The following is a 26609-nucleotide window of genomic DNA, read 5'->3' on the forward strand; positions in this document are numbered from 1 at the left end:
TAGTATAATATTTGGCAAAATTAGCATAATCTTTATACCTGTACATTGAGGTATTAGCTAATCAATTTTTTCCATTGGTTTTGCAAATTAAATTTACTTTAGAGTTACTAAATACAGTTTTGTGTTACTTTATTTTATTTAACAAGCTGTCTGAAGGAAGTGATTATATGTTAATCTGACCATTCTGTTACTCTACAAGGAATTAATGAGCTTTAAAAAATGCTCATTAAGGTCAGAGCCTATATATTACTCACCTTGTATCCCTAACACTTCCCCTGGGACTGAGTATGTGGTAGGTACTCAGTAATTTGAATAAACAATGAATAACTATCAATGACAAGACAGACCCTGGCTTAACTCTTACTTTATGCCCTGGGAATCTGATCAAGTAATGAAAAAATACCTGTTTCTGATTTTCTTCCATGGTATTTCAGCGTAGTTTGAGATGGCAACACTACCTAATCCTTCGCTAGAGTCTATGACTATATTTTAATTATAAGCAGTTGCCTGGCATATGTTCTTTGACATGTGATTGCTGTCTTTTACTTCTATATAGTATTAAATACATAGTTGAGACCTATATATGTACGTATAGGTTAAAATTTACAAATAAAAGCTACCATTTTGTAAACAGACCATCTTATGAATTGGCTAAATAATACTGATACCCTAGTATAGTATAAAAGTTAATGTAAACCTTGAAAATTTAGAAATGACATTGTCTTTTTAGAATCACTCTGAATAAATATGTAAAAAGTAAGCTAAAAGATCCTTTTAAAAACTTATTTTTAAAAAGTGCCCGTATTAAACCCTTCTTTTGTAACTTTTTTAGTCGTTATCACTATTTTCCACATTCTCTGTTATTTGTAAGCCATCATTCTCTTTTCTTAAAGAAGTCTGATCCTAAATAGAGGCATTAATGCCTACATTCATATTATACCTATACCTTAATGATTAGCTATTTGGAAACCTTATCAGAAATTATACAGTCATATTACTATCATCCTTCAAAGCTGATTTATAGGCAGACATATATTCTAGTATGTTGCTGTTGCTTAGCAGCCTTCTGGATGTGCCTTCAGGCCATTGTACCAGCCATCCAGGGTAATGTCTTTGTGAATTTTACTCAGTTTGGTCCAGGATTGATCCATTTTATTTCTCCAGATATATTTACGAATAACATTTGACTTTTCCCCAAAATCAGAGCTGCCCTCATCTTACAAAGATTTTTTACACTTTAGGATATCAAAAAGATATACCTAGACTTTAAATAAATGTAATTGTAGCAGATAATAACAATTTTATAATAACTAGATTTTCAGCAACTGTTTAGATCAGTCAGAAACTTGAAAGTAGGCAAAAGAAAACAAAAACAAAAAAACTTTGCTCCTACAAAGGTAAAGTGCATGTGCTTTGGGACAGTGAGGAAAATAATGTTCACAAAGCCCCTACACTTTCACCCTTTAGGAGGGTTGCAGCTCCTTTTGGCCACAGCTACTGACTGGGTGCAACTAACCTTCCATACAAATACTAAAAGCCAGTGGCCACGCCGCTCTGAACGTGCCGACCTTGTCTGATCTCAGAAGCTAAGCAGGGTTGGGCCTGCTTAGTATTTGGATGGGAGACCACCTAGGAAGACCAGGTGCTGTAGGCATTAAAAAAAAAAAAAAACACTAAAAGAACTTAAGCTTATTTAGGCATGGTTAATGACAGACAAAACAGAAAGAAACTTGGCCAGGAGGGCTTCCTAGTGATTTTTCTCTGTTGAATGAAAACAGAAGTTGCAGTTCTGATCAGGTGTCTCCCCTTGTGTGACACTGAGAAATATAAGAAGAAATAATATTTTCCAAAAAGAAAATAGCTGATCTATAAATTAAAGTAGACTTTTTAATCTATAACTTAAGGAAAAGATACTGAACGGGCCTGACACCACTTGAGTGCCAAATTTTATAAGTTGGTACGAGAACTAAATTCTGTTAAAATGGTGTTTTCATGTTGTGTGTGTGTGATATGGGTTATTTGGTCTTATTATGCAGGAAATATTGGAGTTTAGTTATATCCAGCTCTTATAAACTGGATTTCTTTTCAATATGTCCAGTGCAACATTGAAATAGGTTGTAAAATGTCATGTTTTTTGTGAGTTTATATTTGAAGTAGTGGTTTGGTTTTGCATTCCATCTGCTATCCTTAATTACCTGAGGTACAGAGTCATTAATTAAACACATGTTTTTTCTTTTCAGATTGCATTGTAAATAGTTACTAATTTGAAGAAAGAGTTTAGGATTTGTTGTCACCAGAAGTTTATAACATTGCTCTCTCTCACTGTGCTGGGAGCGCACAAGCCCCCCAGGCCTCTCGTTTTCATCTCGTTAACTCCCTTTGCTTCCCTTTCCTCTTTTGCAAAACGCAGCCCTTTTGTTTGCTCGCCTTTCTTCTGAGTCTTCTCACTCCTTTTTTATACCACATTTTTACAGCCAGTCCTCTGGTGTTAAATCATTGGCACCCATTGGTAATGTCTAAATTTATTAGAAACAAGCCCATGATTATTAAAACTCACCTTTTTCCCCAGGACATAGTGTTTGTTGTCTCTTCTAGCCTGCAAATCTTTCGTTTCTGACCATCTTATTTGATGCCACCTTATTCAGCAGGTATTCAGATTAAAATTTGTAGCCCAGGAAAAGTTAAAAATCAGATTTAGTCCCGGATGCATTGAAATACACCTGGTTCACTAGATTCATTTCTAGCTTTCTTCTAAAGAAGCCATCATTTCAGCCCTCATTTATGATTCGATCTAAAACGTGTATAGAATAACTCTTGACTATAATTCTATGCTATAATAATAATTATTGGATTATTTCTTCTAATGTTATTACTTAGGTAATGAGAATTATAAATCAGTGAAAAATCAAGTAATTGTCATAAAGATTTAATTTAATCCCTAATAGAACTATGAAAGGTAGTAAAAAACCTCTGTTAGAAAGCTGATGTTTCAAAATTCAAGTATAATTTAATTTGACTCTATATGCTTTATGAAGAGGACAGATAGATTTTTATATGGTTATATTTAACACCATGCCATCTGTCCAGTAGATACGTAGATTTATATAGGATTTTATAGACTATGTTTTTTCACGATAGGCCTTTTAGCTTTATTTACCTCTTTGAAGCCACCAGACTTTAGAGCACAAATGCAGATTTTCAGAAATTCTCATAGTTAGAAAGCCATTTATAAATAATTTTACGGTAATTATGGCAACACTACCTAATCCTTCGCTAGAGTCTATGACTATATTTTAATTATAAGCAGTTGCCTGGCATATGTTCTTTGACATGTGATTGCTGTCTTTTACTTCTATATAGTATTAAATACATAGTTGAGACCTATATATGTACGTATAGGTTAAAATTTACAAATAAAAGCTACCATTTTGTAAACAGACCATCTTATGAATTGGCTAAATAATACTGATATCCTAGTATAGTATAAAAGTTAATGTAAACCTTGAAAATTTAGAAATGACATTGTCTTTTTAGAATCACTCTGAATAAATATGTAAAAAGTAAGCTAAAAGATCCTTTTAAAAACTTATTTTTAAAAAGTGCCTGTATTAAACCCTTCTTTTGTAACTTTTTAGTCGTTATCACTATTTTCCACATTCTCTGTTATTTGTAAGCCATCATTCTCTTTTCTTAAAGAAGTCTGATCCTAAATAGAGGCATTAATGCCTACATTCATATTATACCTATACCTTAATGATTAGCTATTTGGAAACCTTATCAGAAATTATACAGTCATATTACTATCATCCTTCAAAGCTGATTTATAGGCAGACATATATTCTAGTATGTTGCTGTTGCTTAGCAGCCTTCTGGATGTGCCTTCAGGCCATTGTACCAGCCATCCAGGGTAATGTCTTTGTGAATTTTACTCAGTTTGGTCCAGGATTGATCCATTTTATTTCTCCAGATATATTTATGAATAACATTTGACTTTTCCCCAAAATCAGAGCTGCCCTCATCTTACAAAGATTTTTTACACTTTAGGATATCAAAAAGATATACCTAGACTTTAAATAAATGTAATTGTAGCAGATAATAACAATTTTATAATAACTAGATTTTCAGCAGCTGTTTAGATCAGTCAGAAACTTGAAAGTAGGCAAAAGAAAACAAAAACAAAAAAACTTTGCTCCTACAAAGGTAAAGTGCATGTGCTTTGGGACAGTGAGGAAAATAATGTTCACAAAGCCCCTACACTTTCACCCTTTAGGAGGGTTGCAGCTCCTTTTGGCCACAGCTACTGACTGGGTGCAGCTAACCTTCCATACAAATACTAAAAGCCAGTGGCCACGCTGCTCTGAACGTGCCGACCTTGTCTGATCTCAGAAGCTAAGCAGGGTTGGGCCTGCTTAGTATTTGGATGGGAGACCACCTAGGAAGACCAGGTGCTGTAGGCATTAAAAAAAAAAAAAAACACTAAAAGAACTTAAGCTTATTTAGGCATGGTTAATGACAGACAAAACAGAAAGAAACTTGGCCAGGAGGGCTTCCTAGTGATTTTTCTCTGTTGAATGAAAACAGAAGTTGCAGTTCTGATCAGGTGTCTCCCCTTGTGTGACACTGAGAAATATAAGAAGAAATAATATTTTCCAAAAAGAAAATAGCTGATCTATAAATTAAAGTAGACTTTTTAATCTATAACTTAAGGAAAAGATACTGAACGGGCCTGACACCACTTGAGTGCCAAATTTTATAAGTTGGTACGAGAACTAAATTCTGTTAAAATGGTGTTTTCATGTTGTGTGTGTGTGATATGGGTTATTTGGTCTTATTATGCAGGAAATATTGGAGTTTAGTTATATCCAGCTCTTATAAACTGGATTTCTTTTCAATATGTCCAGTGCAACATTGAAATAGGTTGTAAAATGTCATGTTTTTTGTGAGTTTATATTTGAAGTAGTGGTTTGGTTTTGCATTCCATCTGCTATCCTTAATTACCTGAGGTACAGAGTCATTAATTAAACACATGTTTTTTCTTTTCAGATTGCATTGTAAATAGTTACTAATTTGAAGAAAGAGTTTAGGATTTGTTGTCACCAGAAGTTTATAACATTGCTCTCTCTCACTGTGCTGGGAGCGCACAAGCCCCCCAGGCCTCTCGTTTTCATCTCGTTAACTCCCTTTGCTTCCCTTTCCTCTTTTGCAAAACGCAGCCCTTTTGTTTGCTCGCCTTTCTTCTGAGTCTTCTCACTCCTTTTTTATACCACATTTTTACAGCCAGTCCTCTGGTGTTAAATCATTGGCACCCATTGGTAATGTCTAAATTTATTAGAAACAAGCCCATGATTATTAAAACTCACCTTTTTCCCCAGGACATAGTGTTTGTTGTCTCTTCTAGCCTGCAAATCTTTCGTTTCTGACCATCTTATTTGATGCCACCTTATTCAGCAGGTATTCAGATTAAAATTTGTAGCCCAGGAAAAGTTAAAAATCAGATTTAGTCCCGGATGCATTGAAATACACCTGGTTCACTAGATTCATTTCTAGCTTTCTTCTAAAGAAGCCATCATTTCAGCCCTCATTTATGATTCGATCTAAAACGTGTATAGAATAACTCTTGACTATAATTCTATGCTATAATAATAATTATTGGATTATTTCTTCTAATGTTATTACTTAGGTAATGAGAATTATAAATCAGTGAAAAATCAAGTAATTGTCATAAAGATTTAATTTAATCCCTAATAGAACTATGAAAGGTAGTAAAAAACCTCTGTTAGAAAGCTGATGTTTCAAAATTCAAGTATAATTTAATTTGACTCTATATGCTTTATGAAGAGGACAGATAGATTTTTATATGGTTATATTTAACACCATGCCATCTGTCCAGTAGATACGTAGATTTATATAGGATTTTGTAGACTATGTTTTTTCACGATAGGCCTTTTAGCTTTATTTACCTCTTTGAAGCCACCAGACTTTAGAGCACAAATGCAGATTTTCAGAAATTCTCATAGTTAGAAAGCCATTTATAAATAATTTTACGGTAATTGGTGGAAACTATAAACTTGCATCTTTTTATTAAAAAAGAAACATATACTATACTTATGTAGGTAGTGTCCATCATCAAAAGTTTAGATTCATCACATTTTTATGGCATTTGTATTCTTGTTTCCTGTGTAATGATAACCATTTCAGCGAGATCACTCTTTTTTCTGGCTCTTTTCCTCTCTAATGCTAGAAACAATTTTTTTCATTTAATTTTTTTATTATGGTGACATTGGTTAACAAAATCCAGTAAGTTTCAGGCGTAGAAACAAATTTTTAATTGTTTATTTAAAATATAAAGTTTGGAGGCAGGATTAATGTCTAATAATGTGATGTTTCAAATACAGAATATCACAGATGATACAGCATTGCTTATCTGTTCAGACATTGATAAATCGTTATAAAGCTAAAATTTGGAGAAAGACGATTTTATTCACTCATTATAAAGACCTCATTGTTGGTTGATCCAATTTGAGTGTAAGCATTGCAATTGAGGGAAGTTTGCAGAGCCTGTTACTGAAAAGAACATATGACTTTGGATTGAAAATGGGAAAGGGGGCAAAACAAATAGCACTTTTGTATGTGCTTCTGATTTTCTGCATGGGATTTTTTTCCTTCTCTATTATGCGGTTTCCTTTTTGTGTCCAGGAAATAAACATGATGATGGTACACAGAGCGATTCCGAAAATGCCGGGGCTCACAGGCGCTGCAGCAAACGCGCAACTCTCGAGGAGCACTTAAGGCGCCACCATTCAGAACAGAAAAAGCTGCAGAAGGCCCAGGCTACCGAAAGGCGTCAAGACCAAGCTGTTGTAAGTCAGACCGCTTTTATGATTGCGTTCTTTGATGGAGACAGTCCCAGAAAAAGGAGGCCATGTTCTTGTACTCAGAGTGCGGGAATCTCGTGTCAGGAAACTACTTACTCAACACCACATACAAAACTTGAAAAAACAAAGTCTCCAACAGCAGATGCCAAAGTGGTTTCTTTGTCTTTACAGACTAGCTCTGCGCATCACAGAGGGGGGCATGGTGTTCCACATGGGAAATTGTTAAAACAGAAATCAGAGGAGCCATCGGTGTCAATTCCCTTCCTCCAAACCGCATTATTAAGAAGTTCAGGGAGTCTCGGGCACAGACCGAGCCAGGAGATGGATAAATTGTTAAAAAATCAAGCTACTTCTGCCACTTCTGAAAAGGATAATGATGATGACCAAAGTGACAAGGGTACTTATACCGTTGAGTTAGAGAATCCCAACAGTGAGGAAGTGGAAGCAAGAAAAATGATTGACAAGGTAAATAATTGAAATTGGGGTATGATGTTAGTTTTTGTGTGGTGTATTTGACTGTTGGAAATTGTTGCAGAGTCAGCATGAAATGTGCCTCTGCAGTCAGTGGTATTAAACTTTAGGGTTTTGTTAGGGAACTGCAAGGCTAACAAGAAGACCAAAATGCTTTGCGATTTTATTCTGCTTATAGTCTGTTTTTGCCCAAATTTCAGAGGTAAAGTTCGGTACATTTAAACCGTTTGGACCTTTTAAGTTGTATAAATTTAAGATAGGATTTTTAAATAGTATACTTTGGCCATTCTTACTTTGCATTTATTTAAAAACTTAAAAAAAAACAAACCTGATTTCTATGACTCTGTCAATATAGGCATAATTGTTAGCTGGTAATTATAGTAAACCACAGGTTTCCTGCCTACTAATTTCATGTTGGGAACAGATGAAAATACACGTTTTAATCAATTTTGTTCTTTTTTTAATTTTCTTTTTAAAATTTTTATTCACTACCATCTTCGGTGATAGAAAAGAAGTATATGAAAACAAAATCATTTTGTTTATAATATTTTGAGTTTAGCCATCATGCCGAGTGAGGCATGATGGTTATTTACATTTCAGATTTGTTCTTTGATGTAATGCGTTAATGTGTATACTGATTATTGTATGGTTTAAAAAATGATGTTCCTCATTTTTGCTCATGGTAATGGAAAGTTGACTTTAGAATCAGCTGTTTATTTTACCCCCTGGAGGAGAGAAGCCTAAGTCGGGCTAAGCGCTGATCTCTTAAGTTCTTGTTACTCAGTGTGTGAGCCACATGTTAGAAATGGACTCTCAGGCCCACGCTGAACACACTGAATCGGAATCTGCTTTAAAAGCAGAGTCTCCGGGTGATTTTGTTTGACATGTGAGGTGCACTAGTTAAATGATGAGTTTACAGAGTGGTCTTTCAGGGAGGAGACAAGACAACCCTTTGGGATGCAGAACGATTATTAGAACTTATGTTTATTTTTAACTTCATAGTTTTTATTTCCATTTTGGAGTGTGTTCTATAATGCACACAATCTATTATTGTATTGCCATACATATGTAATTTCTAAACATGTAGTCATTGAGCACGTGTTCAAATTTTTTTACTTTCGAGGTATGCAGCTCCAAAGTTTTGAGGCTTGTTAGTCTAAGAAATAGATGTTATGTGATCAATGTTACGATAGTTGTTAATAAGAAAAGGAGAGCAGGTGAGAAACAGATTGAAAAACGTGAGTTTTCCGATTATATTAGAGGAAGTCTAAAGACACAGTGTTAGCATAAAAAAAGACTCTAAAAAATAAAAGGTTTTGAAAAATAGAATGGCGAGAAGTTTTGACATGAATTTTATCCTCTTATACCTTCATTTGGATTATAGATATTTATAGTGATAGATATTTTCTCTATTAAAATATTCTTTTACAGTGAGAGATTATATTATGGTATTTAAGAACATGAACACTTGTAGGCAGACAGATCTGGCATCAGGTTAAACTGCATTCACTAGATATGTGCCCTCGGGAAAACTAATCTCTTTAAGTCTCTATATCTTTTTGCTCTGAAATGGAAGCAATTTCACTAGGTTGTGAGAAGAATTCAATAAAGTATATAGAATGCTTATCACAATGCCTGTCTTATAATAAGAAGTCTTTAAATGTTAGCTGCGTTATTACCCTTATCAGGAGTTTCTACTGAGGATCTCTACACAGGGCACTAATAAATCCTAGGAAGTTCTTTCAGCCCTGAAAGGGTCAAATCTGCAGCCTAGTGGAAGTTCCAGCTTAGCCAGACAGCAGAAAGCTGAGCAAGGAGTCACCATTGCAGATGAGACTCTGTAGGCAACTGTTGGACAGAGAGAGTGATGTCCACCTGCTGTCTGTAATTATTAAAAGCATCTTGTTTTTCATTCTCAAAAAGAGTCCCAGTTTCAATGACAAATTATATGGTCACACTATGGATAACAGACAAGATTTAAAGCAAGATTCATCTAAGGGAGTAATGGCAGTATGTGACTCAGTAGGTAATCCAGAGTCATCCTCAGTTTGTATAAACCAGAAAACAAAGCTGAAACCATAACTGTAGGGAAAACCAAGTGTCTCTACATTATCTCGTGAATACCAAAGAAAAGCCGACACTCTGCTAGCTGCGGCTAGAGCTAGAAGGCGAGTTCGGGCCAACTAGAGTCAGGCTCTGGGGAAACAAAAGCAAGGAAGCAGGAATCAAATGTCTGAAGACAATGAAGTAGCCTGTGGGTGTGGGAACAGAAAAGCAAGAATAGCCAGAACCGAGGCAGAAGGACTTTGGGAGGAGTAAATATGGGCATCACATCCGAGGGCTGGGCGACTCAGTAAAAGCCATCCGCTTTCTTGCTTTTAAAGTTAGGGCATGTGGGACGGACCTTGGGGCCATCAGCTCTGTGCATCTGAATTTAATTGTTGTTTAGTTCTGAAAACTTTTGTGTGGTTTATTTCCTTTTTCAATCTGTCATGTGAGCACTGGTTTATTTTCATCGATTTATTCATTTAGCAACCTTTACTCAGCATCAACTATGTGCCAGGCTCTGTGTTAGGCGAGAGACATTCAAATTGAAAAGACAGAGTTCTTCCCTTCAAGAAATGATTATGTAGAGAGGGCTGGAACTACACAAGTAAAAACATAGTAATAAAAATTGTGTGATGAACATTTTGATAGACATAAACCGTTGGAGGAGGGGTCCCAGTAGCTTCCAAGAGACCTTAGGTTCCATATCCCTTCCTCAGAGAGGTCTTTTGCTGTGCAATCTAAAGAAACTTCTAGTCACTGTCATATTGGCTTGTGTTTATTCAGTTCTCCCTCCACCATGACACACACACACACACACACACACACACACACACACACACACACACGATTGTAAACTTCATGACTGCTAGTGGCTGACATTTTATATATTCTCTATAAAAATTGAATTTAATTGCCAACTGAGCTCATTTTGAAACAAGTGGAATTAACCCCTTGCAGGCAGGGTAAGGTAGGGTTCTCGGCGTGGAGCTCTGTGCTCGGATGCATGGGTGGGGGGAGGGCTTGTTCAGAGGACCACTGTGACTTTTAGGAAGATGAGATTATCTAGCTAAGGCCTTTTTGTATCATACTAAGGACTCTAGATTTTTTACTGCTGAAGGCAGTGGGGAGTCATTGAAAACTTTTAAGTAGGGCAGTGATGATCTAATCACTGTCAGAAGCGTGAAGAACGAATTGAAAATCGGAAAGGCCAGAAGCAGAGAAGGCAATTAAAAAGCTGCTGTGACATGTCCAACAGTCAGTTGAATGTAAATGTCTAGATCTTAGATAAGAGGTCTGGGCTAAAATACTAATTTGAGAATTATTAGAGAGTAGCTGAATGCAAAATATCAAATGAGTTCACCTCATTTGAAAGGATATATAGATTGAGAGGAGACAAAGTATGAAATTCTTAGCAACACCAACACTAGGAGACAAAAGAATAAGAGTGAACAAAAGAGGCCAAAAAGGCTCAGCTGAGTAAGAGAAAACCAAGAGAAAATAACATCTTGGAACCAAGCACAGAATCAAAAAGAAGTGAGTAAGCCACAGAATCACATGATACACTGATGTCGTTTGATAAGTACTGAATGCCTTTTTAGTCTTTCCTCAAAATACATTGTATTCCAGGGCCCAGAGAAAATAAGCAAAACATATTTGCATCTTAACTTGGAAGAAGTTGCATACAGTTAAAATAGGACCTCTTTAGACAGGTCACCAAGTTGAAATGTCATATCTTGGTTGTAGTTAAAAGGTGGTGAGAGATCCCTTCCCCAGCCCCCAGTTAAGGGGCTACAGCATTTGGTTTTATTTTTGTGCTGTGTGTTTGTCAGTAGGTGATCTTATTTTATGCATCGTCTCAAAATTTACTTCTTACACAACATTAACTTCATAAATGCCTATTACTTGTAAAGATCTCGTAAGTTTTACATCTAAGCTTACATGGAGATGCACTATAGTAAGTGCTGTTGACTGCATGGGTTAAAGGTAATTCTCTTCCACGATAATGATGCTCTCCCCCCGCCCTCGCTCCTTGGACATCCCTGTTATACCTGGGAACCCATCATAGTACCAAGAGTACCGGTTTCTTCTCCCCGCTTCTCCATCAGGACAGACACTGCTGAGGGAAGAGGAGGACATTGTCAGGGCTACCACCGGCCTTCCAGAGATGAGAAAAACGTGTGGTGAGAACAGAACGCTAAACAGTACACGAACAAGAAAATAATTGGTCATCGTACAGGACTTACGGCTCTATTTTTTGAAAAAAAAAAAGTATTTCTCCATTCCATAAATTTCATACCAAAGACCATTTCTGCCAGATTGTTTTCCTTTCCTGAGCTTCAATTCCTTTCCATTGTGGCAGCGTATTTCCCTCAAAATGCCTCTTACTGGCATACTCTTCTCTCATGGGGCCTTGTTATCCAGCAGTGCTGGTTCTATAGGCAATAGGTGATAAGAAACGATCCCGGACCAGGAGAACTATATAACAAGAGTAGGAACACACAATGAAGAATGTCTGCAGCGATGAGTCAGACAGGCCCAAAGAAAGTCAGTGCGGGGAACCTGGATCCGCGTGTCAGCGGTTCAGAATGGGATATTCCAAAGCCTGAAGTTCACAGTAAAGTTTTAGATCGGATCCAAGCCAGAGCCAGGGGAACCATGATAAACCAGAGGCAGAATCTAGGTAGACAGTGCCAGGCAGAGCACAGGAGGGTGGCATGTCTGAAGCATACTCAGACGTAAAATCAGGCGTGTGAGAGCTGAAGGAGTTGGAGGGTCAGATAAGCAAGCGCCTTGAGCAGTCAGAGAAGGCCTGATGACAGGCAGCATTTTGACTTGGACTTAACACTTTTTCTACTTCCTGCCAGTCCAGAAACAATCCAAGTTAATGGGCAGATAGTGGTTCTGAAAAGGTAAATTCTGACAGCTTGATTTTTTTTTTTTTAATACTAATCTTTTTTCTTGTTCCCTACTCACTGGACAATTTCTAAAAAGTTTTTATCTGGAGAATTTACTTCCGGTCTCTCCGCTTGATGCTCCTCTCCCCTTCTTAGCACAACAGAGTCCTTCCTGGGTGCAGGAAACCCCTGCTGTGTTAATTCCCAAAGCTTCACAAGGTAACTCTCACCTTTATTCAGTCAGAAGCTAATGTGTAATAGGTTTGCCCCGTTCTCCTCTATTATTATGTGAAACCTTATTTATTTTCCTGCTTAGGGGCTCTCCACTTACCGCGCCCTCAGTCCAGTAAGCTCTTGTGTGTTCTGCGAGCCCAGCTCCTTCTCATACCTCCCAGAGGCTTTCTCAAGCCTCCTGTGTGCAGCGTCCCCAGCATTCACCTTTCATATCTCCATCGTATTGCCATGTTTTATTTTCTTTATAGAACTCACTGCTAGCTAGTTTATTTTCTGTTTGTCCTTTCTAGAATAATCTGATTTGTCTCGATCACTTCTGTATTTCTTGTGCCTACAACAGTGCCCGGCATGTAGTAGACACTCGTTGTCTTTTGAATGATTGAGAAGAAACATTTATGACATGCTTTTTCATATTTGTCAATTTTTGTATGTGGCTAGCTGTATATTAACTAATTTATTTTGATGAATTTATACATGGATCAAATCCAGTCGGGCTTCCACAAACAGGTTTTCCTTTTATTTTTATGTTATGAAACTAGTTTATATCTTGATCCTAAGGTAACTTTTAAAATATATAATTTAAAACCTTGTATAGCTTAGCTTTATAATAGTAAATATGAAAACTACAAAAGAATATAATTATGTCAGAAAAAGTGTGTAAGTCTCAGGGGAATTGCCTTGATTAGTAAAAGACCAGCGATACCATCGAGTTTCTAGCAGAACTTTACTCATGACTTAGCACCTAAAAATCTTCTTGGCAAGAAAAAGGTAAGATGGTCATTGCTGAGCAGCCAAATTTTAGGAACGAAAACAAGGAAGGTATGACAAAGAAATGAGCCATAAAGAGGAGAAGATTTGGACATTTTAACTATAGAAACATTAGATTAGATTTGAGCATAATTCGAAGATACGAAAGAAGGGTCTAATAGCAAAAGAATACTCAACAGCGATGGAAAGGGAAGAGATGGTGGATATAACGCTCGTAAGGAATGGGAAGAACCGAGGCCACGGGATAGGTTCAGGGAGAGGGCAAACATTTGAAAGCATGCGTTTACCCAGAGAGAGGGTAAAAGGAAGAAGATAAAGCCAGATGGTGCCTTTTTTTAAAAAATTGAGGCAAAATTCACATGACATTCACCATTTTAGCTGCTTAAAGTGTACAATTCAATGGCTTTTAGTACATTCATGAAGTTGTGCAACTATCAGCACTGTCTAATTCCAGGACATTTTAATCACCCCCGAAGGAATCCCAGACCCATATGGAGTCCCTTCCCATCCCCCCTCCCTCAGCCCCTGGCAACCACTAGTCTACTTTCTGTGTCTACGAATTTGCTTATTCTGGATATTTCATATAAATAGAATCATGCAATATGTGGCCTTTTGTGACCGGCTTCTTTGACTTAGATAACATTTTCAAGGTTCATCTATGATGCAGCATGTATTAGTACCTCATGCCTTTTTTATGACTGAATAACATACCATTGTGTGGATATAGCACGTTTCATTTATTCACTCCTCCATTGAGCTATTTCCACCTTTTGGCTATTGTGAATAATGCCGCTGTAAGCATTTGTATACCATGCTAAATTATAAAATGTCTCTCCTACCTCCATCCTGAGCTCTTTTTTCTAACAATTTTGTCTAAATTTTACATTTCAAAGTTGATTACAAATATGTTATAAAAATTCTGTGTTAAACATTTACAGCTTTTTATACCACTGAATTTTAAGGGACTCTTTTAAAATTAATTTTAGAATTTCAAGTAAAGTTATAGGTTCAGAAACATTCTCCTCTATCAAGTCAGCCTGATTCTGTTTCCTGACGTTAACGGCTAGAATCCTGCACAGTTCTTAATTACGTGTCAGGCGGTTTTTGTCTGCTGTGAGAACCTCTGCTGTCGATTCTAACTGGTAGAGACCCCGCTTTCCTTCCCCGGGGCATCCGTGCTCACTGAGGAAGATGTACTGTGCTGAGGATGAAACATCTTTACTTAGACGCTTTGATACAATCGATATACCAACGCAGTATCCTTCAGTTGTTTTAAAATAAGGCCACAAAAGCTTCATATTTAACCTACCATTAGGTTTCTCGTTCCTGCGGAAAGATGATTTCTGAATTTCAACTGATTTGGAAATTTTTTTAACTCGTAAATTAAGGACTGTTGCTACTGAATTACCATTTTGCTCTACATTTGTGTCGCTGTGTCTGTATACCTAAGTCCTCCCCGTCCCCCGCTGTACTCTCTGCTTCCTGTTGCAGTAAGCACTCCCCCTGTATGTGACGTTACCAAATGTAATTTAACCTCTCTTTTCAAGGATTCAGTAGGTACCAAAGTTTCCCCCATGAGAGCTGACCCTGTATTCTTCGGTTTGACGTAATTCCATTATTCCCTCCTCCCCAGCCCTCCAGTTTCAGAATTAGAAACTGAGGGCATTTTCTGTACAGTCTGAGCTTTTAAATAATAATGACCGTGATGATAATATGCTAGTGACAATAACAAAGTCCAAGTTTCATAAACTTGGTTTATATTGTACATACTAGTTCTTTATCATCTGAAAAATGTTTAGTTGTTTGTTTGTTTAACTAAAATCTAAAAGTATAGTCTGGTTCTTATAGAAGTTGTGTTTTAACTACAGAGTACTCCTGCATGGTTCAGATGACAGTCTCCCTTTTCTTTTTTATAAGCTCCCATATTAGACCTAAGCTCAAGAGCAAGGACTAAGTCACATAAAACCATCCCTCGGTATCTGCAGGGAATTGGTTCCAAGACCCTTCGCAAATACCAAAATCTGAAGATGCTCAAGTCCCTTATGTAAATGGCATAGTATTTGCATGTAACCTACACACACCCTCCCACGTACTTTAAATCATTTCTAGATTACGTATACTACCTGATGCAATGTAAATGCTATATAATCATTGCTATACTGTATTGTTGGGGGAGTAATAACAAGAAAGTCTATGTGTTCAATACATGCAACCATCGTATACCTGACTACATAGTACAGGTTGGCAATATAACAACTTCTGTTTTTGTTTTTGTTTACCATCTTCAATCCGTGGTTGGTTGACTACATATTTTTAAATCCTCTGTGATGGCTAGCACTGTAACCTACAAATAGTGTCATAACCGATTAACAGGTGGTTAAAATTGTTTCGCGTAACCACCGAGATAATAGATGCAGAATTCCAAGGTGAGATGCCAGATATCACGTGCACATGTTCCAAGGAAAAGACTGAGAACATGGTCCATGATTCTTGGAGTGGGGCGAGGAGGGAGGTGCTCTCTTCCTACTCTAAACCTAGAGGCCGTGGTAGGGGTCACAGGTCACTCTCGAAGGTAGAGACACATCTCCCTGGATCAAGGGAGCTGTAGGAGAGAGCACACGAAAGCCACCCCGTACCCCTAAGATGAGCCTGCCAGGCCCAGAGAGTTCAGATGGTACGAGTTCCTATTCCCGTGCCACTCCTCCTCCTTGCTCCCACCTTGGGGTAGAGGGTTCTATTACAGAGGAAGCATAAAAATAAGATGGCATCTGATCGCCCTCTCTTCTCCACTATAGAATTCTAGTCTAAAAAAGCCCCTAGCTGAGTGAAAAACCCAGATTTTGTACTATATCAAATTGGGGAGTTGACGGTGCCCGGGTCAGAGTGGGAAGAGGAATAGATCATGAGCCGGGGTTGGCGTCCTCATTTGGGACACCTCTGACCCATCTAGGGGGAGAGGTGGCAGACAGGTGGGCAGCTGTCTATTGCTAGAAATTGGAGCGAGGCCTCGGATGTGGGTGAAGTCAGTGAGAGACCAAATCTAGAATTAAAAGATGAGAAAATCTAGCAAACTTGGTCTTTGCTTTGAGCAGCTCTCAAGTTCTGTCCAACTATTAGGTTGTATGTCAGATTATGTGTACTTTTTTATTTTTTTATTTTTTGTACTTTTTTTAAATGTGAAAAGTATACCTCTAAAATATACGAACAGTATAAACTACATGTATCCTCCTTGTTTTCACATGAAAGTTATCACAAATGGATGTTTTTGTACCTAGACACAAAAATGATGATAATGCATTTCAAGGTGCACTAGTCATTGTTAGCATTCATTTTTCAAAGCACTATCAACAATATAGGGATGAACTTGGAAGGCTCCTTTTTCCATGCATTGGTTCTTCAGGCTCTATCACTTATTTGGATAATAAATAATTGCTTCTTCTCTGACAGACACATGCGTGGCTATCGCTCATGCTTTAAAAGGGACCTGTAGACTGTCACCTGACTCCTCTTTCTGTACTGCATCTGGGAGCATTAATTACTTCTCTGTGTGTGTGTCTTTGGTTATCACTTCAAAATAGTGTCAGAAGTGCTTTGGAGAGACTTAGTATATTTTATTTGAAACTGCTGGTACTTAGATGTTTGAGGACATTGAGTTTGGAAGTCCATTTCGAGTATGGATTAGAACTAAAATCCCCAAATCAGAAAATCACTTAAGGTAATTTGTAAATTAACGTATCAACAAGAAGCAACGTGCAAGTAATCATCACATGTGGTTATTTTTATCTTTTACTTCAAAACTTGAGGTCAATATTTTTCTAGTAGTAATGTTAAAAATAAGGAGATAAACTTCAGTAAATGAAGAGTTCAATGACTTGAGTTAGAAAATCTTTAATTTTATTTTAAGACAGTCACAAATCACTTGAGTAGCTCTAATTTGCCTTCTATATAAGTGGGGTTAAAGGCAGAGCACATAGAAACACGTACTTAGTATTTTTTATTTCTCATTATTGTTAAATTTGCTAATTCTAATGTTCAGCAAAATGATGCAGGTTTGTTTTCCTTCTGTACACTGTACTTCCATGTATTATTAAAATTTATATTTGACTTAAAGTTTATATATACTTTGCTCTTAAAAAATAATTTGAATACTGGATGATGATGGTTCAAGAGACTATTAAATCATAATTCTTGAAAACTATAGTTATATTTGAATTAAATGTTAAGTAATAAGGCCATCTAGTGGTAAAACTCCCAAATTTTAGTTATTTTGAAAATCTGCTATCTGCCTTACTAAACGCGGACTTCAGAATTTATTAGATAGATGTATTATCATTAAAACGTTTTCTAGAAAGTACTCAAAACAAAGGTAGTTTTCCCTTTTTGTAGAAAACAAATTCTCTTTGTTTATGCTCTAAAGCTCCTTTCTACACAGTGCTAATTCAACCATATAACATTTTTCTCGATTGTAATAATTAGAGCCACAACTAATACCTGTAAATAATAAGCATTGGGAACAAAGTAGACTCTGGAATGTTAAAGTTTATGGAGTTAGAACCTTTCTCCAGTCTCTTCAGCAAAATCGGGGCTTATTATGAGCCAAGAAATGAGTAAGACTCAGGTCCTGGCTATAAAAACACAAGGCTGCCGGTCTGTGTATTTAGAATATTTCGAAAGTGTTGACCATAGACAATCTGCTTATTCAAAATGCTGATCTGCGTGAGTAGACCCAGAAATCTGCTCTGCATTTCAAACAAAGGCCTTTGAGTGGTTTTTAGGCAAATACAATCTAAGAATTATGTTATACCCTATACAAAAAAGTCATACAATAAAATCTGTTATTTGGGAACTTAGAAAATTACATGTATAAATGTAATTCATATGTAAATGTTAAACATTTGTTAGGGAAGGAACACATAAAATCAGTCCTATGTTTATAGTTTTCCATCATGCTTCTTCAGAATAACAGAGCAGAGACAAGCTGAAAACAAGCTGAAGTGCTGCTGTTTTTTTAACTCTGCATCATCACAATGCTTAATATTATTAACACCTTTTAACAAATGAAATGTAATATCCTGAATATTTCTTATTTAGTATCAAACAGTACTTTTGCTCAATATTAAGAAAGGATAGTTACATTTACGTAAGCTGCCACTGCCCTGTGTTCCTCTTCAGCTCTCATGCTATTTGAATGTTTTCTCTCATTATCGAAATTACCTATTGAAATTAACTTAGAATATCTCTATTTGCCTTTGAAGTTATTGACAGTATTCTCATATTAATCTGACTTTTCATTTATAAAATGATTTTCTCCTCCTAGGTGTTTGGAGTAGATGACAATCAGGATTATAATAGGCCTATTATCAATGAAAAGCATAAAGATCTGATAAAAGATTGGGCTCTCAGTTCTGCTACGGTAGTAATGGAAGAAAGGAAGCCACTGAGTACACCTGGGTTTCACAACTCAGAGGTATACCTCTCTCCCTCGTACTCGACTTTGTATATGCATAAGATGTAAATTTTTTATTGTTTGTAATTAAGTTGTTGATATGACTCCTGTGTAGTTCTTCTAAAAACTAAATTCTCACAAATTATTTGTTTCTAATGAAAGCCTAAAGTAGTTTTTATAGTAATTCCATTTCAGTTTTTTATTACGTTCTTTTAAATTAATAGTTTTTTGTCAGTGAGGGAAAATGTTAACGTTCAGTAAGCAGTTAATGAGCTATGGGCTCGCTGCTCTGGTTGGCACATAACAAAAAATATACACAACTGATGCTTTCTAGGAGGTCAGGTATTTGGAATGAAAAGACCTATCATACCAGGAAACATATGCAAAGTAGTACCAGATAGATAGAACTTATCAACCTGAGTAAGTGGCAGTACAGCCAAGGATGTAATTAGAATAACGTGAGATAATCAAGGATGGCTTGGTTAAGATAGTTGTAGAGTCGGTATGGTATGGCAGAGCTAGAAAGACCAGAGCTGCCATATCTAACAGAGTGCCTTTGACTCAGTCCCCTCCCCTCCCTTATCTTCAGTTTTCTCCTCTCCCTCTATAAATGGTATTTTTATTAAGACCCATTTACAGGGAGTTTAATAAAGTATATAAAGCACCCAGCACAGTAATTATCTGAGATTTATGTACTTAACAAATGATAATTTCCTTATTGGAAATTATCTTAGTATTTCATTTCACACTGGTGTGTCAAAAAGAAATCTAAAAAATGCATGTAATTTTTTATTTGTAATTATAATTTTATATTTTAATTATAATTTATTTTTAAGTAATTATATATTTTATTTTTAATTATACTTTTATTTTACAATGTTTTAATTATAATTTATTCAGATAATAAGAACCAGCATTCAGTGGAAGCTTTCTGTGTACTATTTTACCAAGAAGGAAACTCAAGTATATAGTAATTAACTTGGCCAAGGTCTTAAAACTAGTTCCTTGTGGAGCCAGAATTTGAACCTTAAGCAGCCTTGATGTCTTAACTCATTCTCTTACTCACGCTATACTGCTTCTCAGGAAATGAGTTAATTTAAAATATACAAATGATAAACAAATATAAAATATAAATAAAATCTTAAGGTATAAGTAAAACAAAATATGAATAAAGTGTTATATTTATATGAACTGTAAATAAAACATTTTTTATAGACAGATAAATATACCTATATGTTAAAATTTTCCCTTTATGGTCAGCCAGTTCTTGAAAAATGTCAAAGCAGTTACTGTTGTTTAGTATCCTTTTTTCCCCCTTGATCTTAGAGAATTTGTGCTTAATTTGCTTATGGAAAACAAGTGATATTTATTTGAGGCAATGTTTTGATATTCTTATTAATCTAAGAAGGATTCTGGTGAATGTGAACTTAAACAGACTCCCTCTTCTCTCTTTCCCCTCAACCCATATCAAGTAAAATTTGTATATAGCCCCAGTATGTATGTGCCTTTGAAGAAGTCACCTAAACAGGCCATTAGAACAGTTTCACAGAATGGTTCTACATAAGTGTGTGCCAGTGAAACCCACTCTGTTGTGGGCATTCCTAGCGTGGTATAAATGGCTGTGGTACCTCCTTCAGTACTCAGAACTGTGGGCACAAAATCTTGAAAGGAAATCCAAGGATTCAGCAGGCTTGGTATCCTTAGGCTTCACTGTATGTATGGCATTCTATATACTTACTATTTTAACCTATTATTCTTGAAATCATATAATATATAGTCTGTATGAAATATTTACTTCATCAGTTTTTAGCCTGACATCATTAAATACAGTAAATCTGACACTTGTAATAAAATGTTGTCATTCTAGTTTCACTATTAAGCCTTGGCTTAGATTTTTAGTGAGGAAATCATTTTTTTCTCTACTCCCTAGCTTTTCCATTTTAACTGCCTAGATGGCCTGGTCGTAAGGATTACCATTATATGTCTGTCCTTAAGTCTGCGGAACCATATCATGAATTAAATTCCATTTCACCCTTGACTATGAAGGTTTAAAGAGCACTCGCCGTAAGGACAGATCTAGACATGGGCTGGGCCAGGTTCAGACTGATTGCAGAAAAGTTTTTAAAGGTTGTGATTTCTACCTCTTTCGGAAAATATTTAAGTGTTATGGAAAGACATGTAAAGCTTTCCGGCTTATTTTTGAAATCCCCGAAGACACATGACCTGGCAGCTGTAATGCTCCTTGCGACTCTGGCACTATCTGGTTCCTAAAAACATGGGGAGGTGGGAGGACAGCCCCGTGGACCGGAGTAGAACCCTCTCTGCTGCTGTGACTACGAGGACGCGGTGGTGCACCTGAGTCTCCCCAGCGGAGTAAATTTTAAGCTCCAAGAGTTTATTTTAGTACCATTGTTAGTCATTAGTAAGTTGAGAACATTATACTACATTCACAGTAATAATAAAATTTTGTAGTTAATAGGAGTACCTAGAGAATCTTCATTTGATATGAGGAAATTTAATAAATGATAAAATAGCAATAAGAGCTTTAAATACTGCTTTGTATGACGGGTTAATGTGACTAAGTGGAATTCTGTTTTCACAGGAATCAGGTTTGCCCACACTGTATTATTTTATCTTATTTTTCTCCTTTAGGAAGGCACATCTTCATCTGGAAGCAAGCGTTGGGTCTCACAATGGGCTAGTTTGGCTGCTAATCATACAAGGCATGATCAAGAAGACAGGATAATGGAATTGTCTGTACCTGTTTCTTTAGAGAATGGTATTTTTTCTCGTGTGTGTGTCTGTGTGAATCATACATCGGTCTTTAAAAGGCAAATTAAATCTTTACTGAGAGCTAGTCATTAATTAATAATTATTTAGTAATTATTAATAGTTATTAATAATTTACTGATAAGTAAATTAAACCTAAAACTTTTTATTACCTTTAAATTATATTTTTGTGAACTTATAGTTTCTTTAAAAAATAAAATTATATGCCTCTAATGATATTATTAGATTCAGTTAATTATGTTGTTAATTAAAAATAAAACCCTCAAGGAGAACTTTTATGTGGCATTTTATCTGTATTCTTAACTTTGTTATCATTAGAAATAGAAATGGAAATTTAGTTTGTCTCTGGCTTATGGCACCCCAAAAATCTGGCTTTGGAATTTTGTAAACATTAGTCAGCGATTATTTGAGCAAGTTACATGACAGTATACTAGAAAAGTTATATAATTTATTAACCAGAAATTATAGGAGTAATTGATAGTATTACCAGAAATCTTTGGAAAGACAGAGTGATTTGCAGATTGGTTCACAGAAACTTGGGAAACAGAAATCAGGTAGAGGAGCTAGGTACATTTAGAAAAGAATCCACTCTAAAATTATTAGCTATTATCTGTGGAAAGATAACAGTTATTATTTCTTGTCATAAGAAATAATAGATTGCTTGGCCTTCATTATCTCATTCCTTGTTCTAAGTGAGTTTTTTTAGATAAGCTGATAAATCTACTTAAATCTAAAGTGTTCTTGTGAAACGTTCATTGAGTGTGAGTTAAGAGCAGGACAGCATGAGAGATGCCGGGAAAATACAAAAAGAAAAATAGCTATTACATTTTAGATGCTTCAAGTAGCGCTAAGGAGATAAGACATGCAGAATAAGATAACATGTGGCTGATTGCTAAATTAAAGTTAAATCAGTAAGTTTAGGTATTTTCTTGCATCAGAATCATTGTATTGCTATGACACATGCTAAACTTTTAGCTTAAAGGAAAAGAGAACCTACAGAGCTATATGTAGCATCTTTTTCCCACTTGTCTTCAAAAGAGTAGAATTCTTTATATGTTAATTTATATTTCTCTGAAAAGATATATTCCTTTGTTTTAGAAACATGTTCTGTTTATTCAGGAAAATCCTCAAGTATTCCTAAATTTTCTCCCATGGAAATATGAAAGTACTTTCTCTCTGGCTTCTACTTATTAAAGAGAAAGTGATCCTGTATTTCTGTATGAGGCCTTAATATACTAGACAACGATAATTGAAAATTCCTCTGTAAAATTATGACAGGTCTTGTCACTTTTTTTTCATACTTATAATTTTAAAAATATTGTAATCAGCTCCGAATTTGATTTTTAGAAAACCTTGTTAAAGTCCTGTAGTTTCTGTTTTACTTAGGAAATCCAGCTTGTCATTCTTTCAGGTAGATAATAATGCTTATTAAAAACTAAGTATATTCTTCTTCTTTACTATATAATTGAAAGTATAGCAAATAAACTGTTTATTAGGTATTCTCTGTGCGATTCTATAATAACACTAGTTAGAGTCTGTTGTCTTGAGCAAAACTTAGAGGATAGGATAATTTGCAAAAGCAAGACTGAACACAGTGAACTTCCTTGCCACAGAACACATCAAAAGTAAAAGAGAGCAGCAGATAACCTAAGTTTTCATCCCACACTATTTGCTCTCCTGACTCCCCTATCGGTAATCTGCCCATTTGTGCACTTGGCATTTTACTTGCTTGTCAAGTTACTCTGTCACAATGCTGGCTTATTTATTCAAAGCTTTATTTTATACTTAAGCCATTTCTTCACTTACACTTCAAAATCTAATGTAATATGATGTACTTTTCATTTTTATTTTTTGCCCTAATTCCTTTTTTGTGGTTTTACTTTCTAGATGCAGATATCAGCGAATCTGGCATTTCGGTGAGAAGCAGTAGCTCAGCAACTTCCGTGGCTGGTCAGGGAGAACGACGGAGACGGGCCCTTCCCCAGCTTCCAAATGAAGAGAAGGCTCTCGAGAGCTCCAGAGCAAAGGTTATGGCACAGAGGTCGGAGATAGGAGAAAAACAAGACACAGAACTTCAGGAGAAAGAAGCACCAACACAGGTATACCAGAAAGATAAACAAGATGCCGACAGAGCTCTGAGTAAAATGAACAGGGCAGTAAATGGGGACACACTTAAAACTGGGGGAGAGACTAAGACCCCGTTGCACTTAGGCAGCTCCCCTTCTGGAAAGGAGAAAACTGAAACTGAGAAGGAAACGTCTTTGGTAAAGCAGACGTTAGCTAAAATTCAGCAACAAGAATCGAAGGAACAAGCACAGTGGACACCTAGTAAACTATCTTCCAAAAATGTTTCAGGTCAGATAGAGAGATGTAGGGAGGAATCTTTGAAACAAGAGTCGCAGCCTCAAGAAAAAATTCCAGGACATTCTGCAAGCAAAGGAGAAAGGGTTATACAAAATGAAGGCAAGCGGAGAAAAGCTGAGGAAATTCTGAAAAGTCACATTTCAAAGGGAGGAGACAAGAAGGAATCCTCCAAGTCATTAGTGCGACAAGGAAGCTTCACTATAGAAAAACCTAGCCCGAACATCCCCATAGAACTTATTCCCCACATAAACAAACAGCCCTCATCCACACCCCCTTCTTTAGCGCTCACGTCTGCCAGTAGATTGAGAGAAAGAAGTGACTCCATGGATACTGATTCTAGTATGGACACTACCCTTATTTTGAAAGACACAGAAGCAGTGATGGCTTTTCTAGAAGCCAAACTGCGTGAAGATAATAAAACTGATGAAGGCCCAGAAACTCCCAGTTACAACAGAGACAACTCTATTTCACCGGAATCTGATGTGGACACAGCGAGTACCATCAGTCTGGTTACGGGAGAGACCGAAAGAAAGTCAACCCAGAAGCGAAAGAGTTTCACTAGTCTCTATAAAGATAGGTGCTCCACAGGGTCTCCTTCCAAAGATGTTACAAAGCCGTCAGCTGGCGCTAGGGAGAAAACAGAAAAGAAAACAAAAAGTCGTTCCTCAGATGTCGCTTCCAGAGCAGACGGTCGTAAATTCGTACAGTCCAGTGGAAGGATGAGACAGCCTTCGGTGGATTTAACAGACGACGACCAAACCTCTAGTGTCCCCCATTCTGCTATCTCTGACATCATGTCATCCGATCAGGAGACTTACTCTTGTAAGCCTCATGGAAGGACTCCACTTACCTCAACTGATGAGCATGCGCATTCTAAACTGGAAGGGAGTAAAGCGACGAAGTCTAAGTCTTCTCCCATGGCGCCTGGCTCAGCCAGCAAGTCGACCACTCTTCCTCGGCCACGGCCTACGAGGACTTCCCTCCTGCGTCGAGCACGACTGGGTGAGGCTTCAGACAGTGAACTTGCTGATGCTGACAAAGCATCTGTTGCTTCTGAAGTGTCCACAACAAGTTCAACGTCAAAACCTCCCACAGGAAGGCGTAACATCTCTAGGATTGATTTGTTGGCTCAGCCTCGCAGAACAAGGCTTGGTTCTTTATCAGCTCGCAGTGACTCTGAAGCAACAATCTCTAGAAGTAGTGCCTCTTCACGGACAGCAGAAGCCATCATCAGAAGCGGAGCCAGATTAGTACCTTCAGATAAATTTTCTCCTAGAATTAGAGCTAACAGTATCTCTCGACTCTCAGACTCCAAGGTCAAAAGTATGGCCTCAACGCATGGCTCTCCTTCAGGTAAATTAGATCCAGAGTTTTTATGATATTAGCATATTTATTTTATATTTTGGGACTCCTTTTTTAAAAAATAGGAATATTCCTAAAATAGACAACAGAAAGGTTATTGTATAGAGGGTTTTATCCCTATAAAAATCATCTTATTTATCTTAGTAAATAGACAATTCAGAAATTATATACACTTCTAATTAATGTCCTGGAGCAAATTAGTGTTTTCAAAATTAGAGGTACATTGAACTGATTTAGGGGTTTTAATTGTCTAGTTGGTGAGATAGCTGGATTTGTATGTCAGAATTAGATTAGGAATTATCTGGTTTAAATAATAGGAATTAACATTGTGCTTATGAAAGCAGGTGTTTACCTTTTAAATCTCACCTAATCCGAAGCCCTTATGAACCTGAAGAAAAGCAGTGTCTATACCCTTTATTACTCTTTTCAGAGCTAAATGAAATAATATTTTACCCTTTTTACTCTTAATTAACCCTATTTATTTTGAAATGTCTCAGATACCTAACTTACACTTTTAATAGTTAAATCTGTTTATGGTTGTGGCAGGTGAAACTAATTCTTAATTTATTTCAGTGGAAGAAGATGGATTCGTGAGATAATCACTAAGCACATACGGGTCAAACTGGGCTGTAGAAATTTAACTGGTCTTGAGCATCATCTCATTAAAGCACTGTTATATTATTAACTATAGTAATTAGCTGTCATTGAATGTAATCTTTACCAAAGCTACTTATTCCTCACCAGGATTTAATTGCTTCTGGCATATCTGTCTGTTTTTACACTTCTTATTCAGAGCTGAAGCCAGTGAGGATACATGGGTGACCAAGGAGTACTGAGACAGATATCTGTGTGTGTCCTGTAAACACGGTCTCATTACTTCATAATCAGCCTCCTGTGTGGGTGTGGCTGGACAGGCCAGTGGGCGGGAGGGGGGCCAGCTGTGAGGAGACTTGAGGATTCGTTAGTCCTCACTCAGCAAGCATCTCAATGAGCCCTAAGTCCTGAGTTGAGAGTGAGGGAAAAGTTGGTATGCAAGCTCGTCTTTCTGTATTTACATCTACCATGATAATAGCCTGCAAGACCGAAAACTAACAGTACTTTGCATTTTGGGGGGGAGGGCGGTGTTTTTACTTTTTACTCCTCCTCTGTTCCCTTCACTGCCGCTTTCCTCCACTCCGTGCACATTGCCATCTCTGTCCTGGTTAGTGGGCATGATGGTGATGGTCATAGTGTGCACAGGCAGAAGATAGATGACATAGAATCATGTTTCCAAAAAGAATAGATGGTATTTTCCTTATTACCCCCTTCCTTGTTTCTACACTTCAAGCTTTGGTTGGTGGTTCACAGATTTATCGC

The 26609-nt window shown here is 36.7% G+C and overlaps 1 protein-coding gene and 1 pseudogene across 10 annotated transcripts in view; both read left to right on the forward strand.

Moving 5' to 3' along the window:
* Positions 1-26609, forward strand: part of CEP170 (centrosomal protein 170) — a 126120-nt gene that overhangs the window by 65429 nt on the left and 34082 nt on the right. For 6 of the 10 annotated variants that reach the window (XM_011370078.2, XM_011370075.2, XM_011370077.2 and 3 more), the window contains exons 9-13: positions 6697-6860; positions 7047-7340; positions 18609-18758; positions 21390-21516; positions 23415-25244. In XM_011370078.2, coding sequence (XP_011368380.1) covers positions 6697-6860; positions 7047-7340; positions 18609-18758; positions 21390-21516; positions 23415-25244 — 2565 coding nt within the window. The remainder of the gene's footprint in view (positions 1-6696; positions 6861-7046; positions 7341-18608; positions 18759-21389; positions 21517-23414; positions 25245-26609) is intronic. The other 4 variants (XM_011370083.2, XM_011370081.2, XM_011370082.1 and 1 more) reach the window with 2 other exon arrangements.
* LOC111745642 lies at positions 1537-1654 on the forward strand (annotated as a pseudogene).

This window comes from Pteropus vampyrus, unplaced genomic scaffold, assembly GCF_000151845.1.
Source record: "Pteropus vampyrus isolate Shadow unplaced genomic scaffold, Pvam_2.0 Scaffold159, whole genome shotgun sequence".
NCBI lineage: Eukaryota > Metazoa > Chordata > Mammalia > Chiroptera > Pteropodidae > Pteropus > Pteropus vampyrus.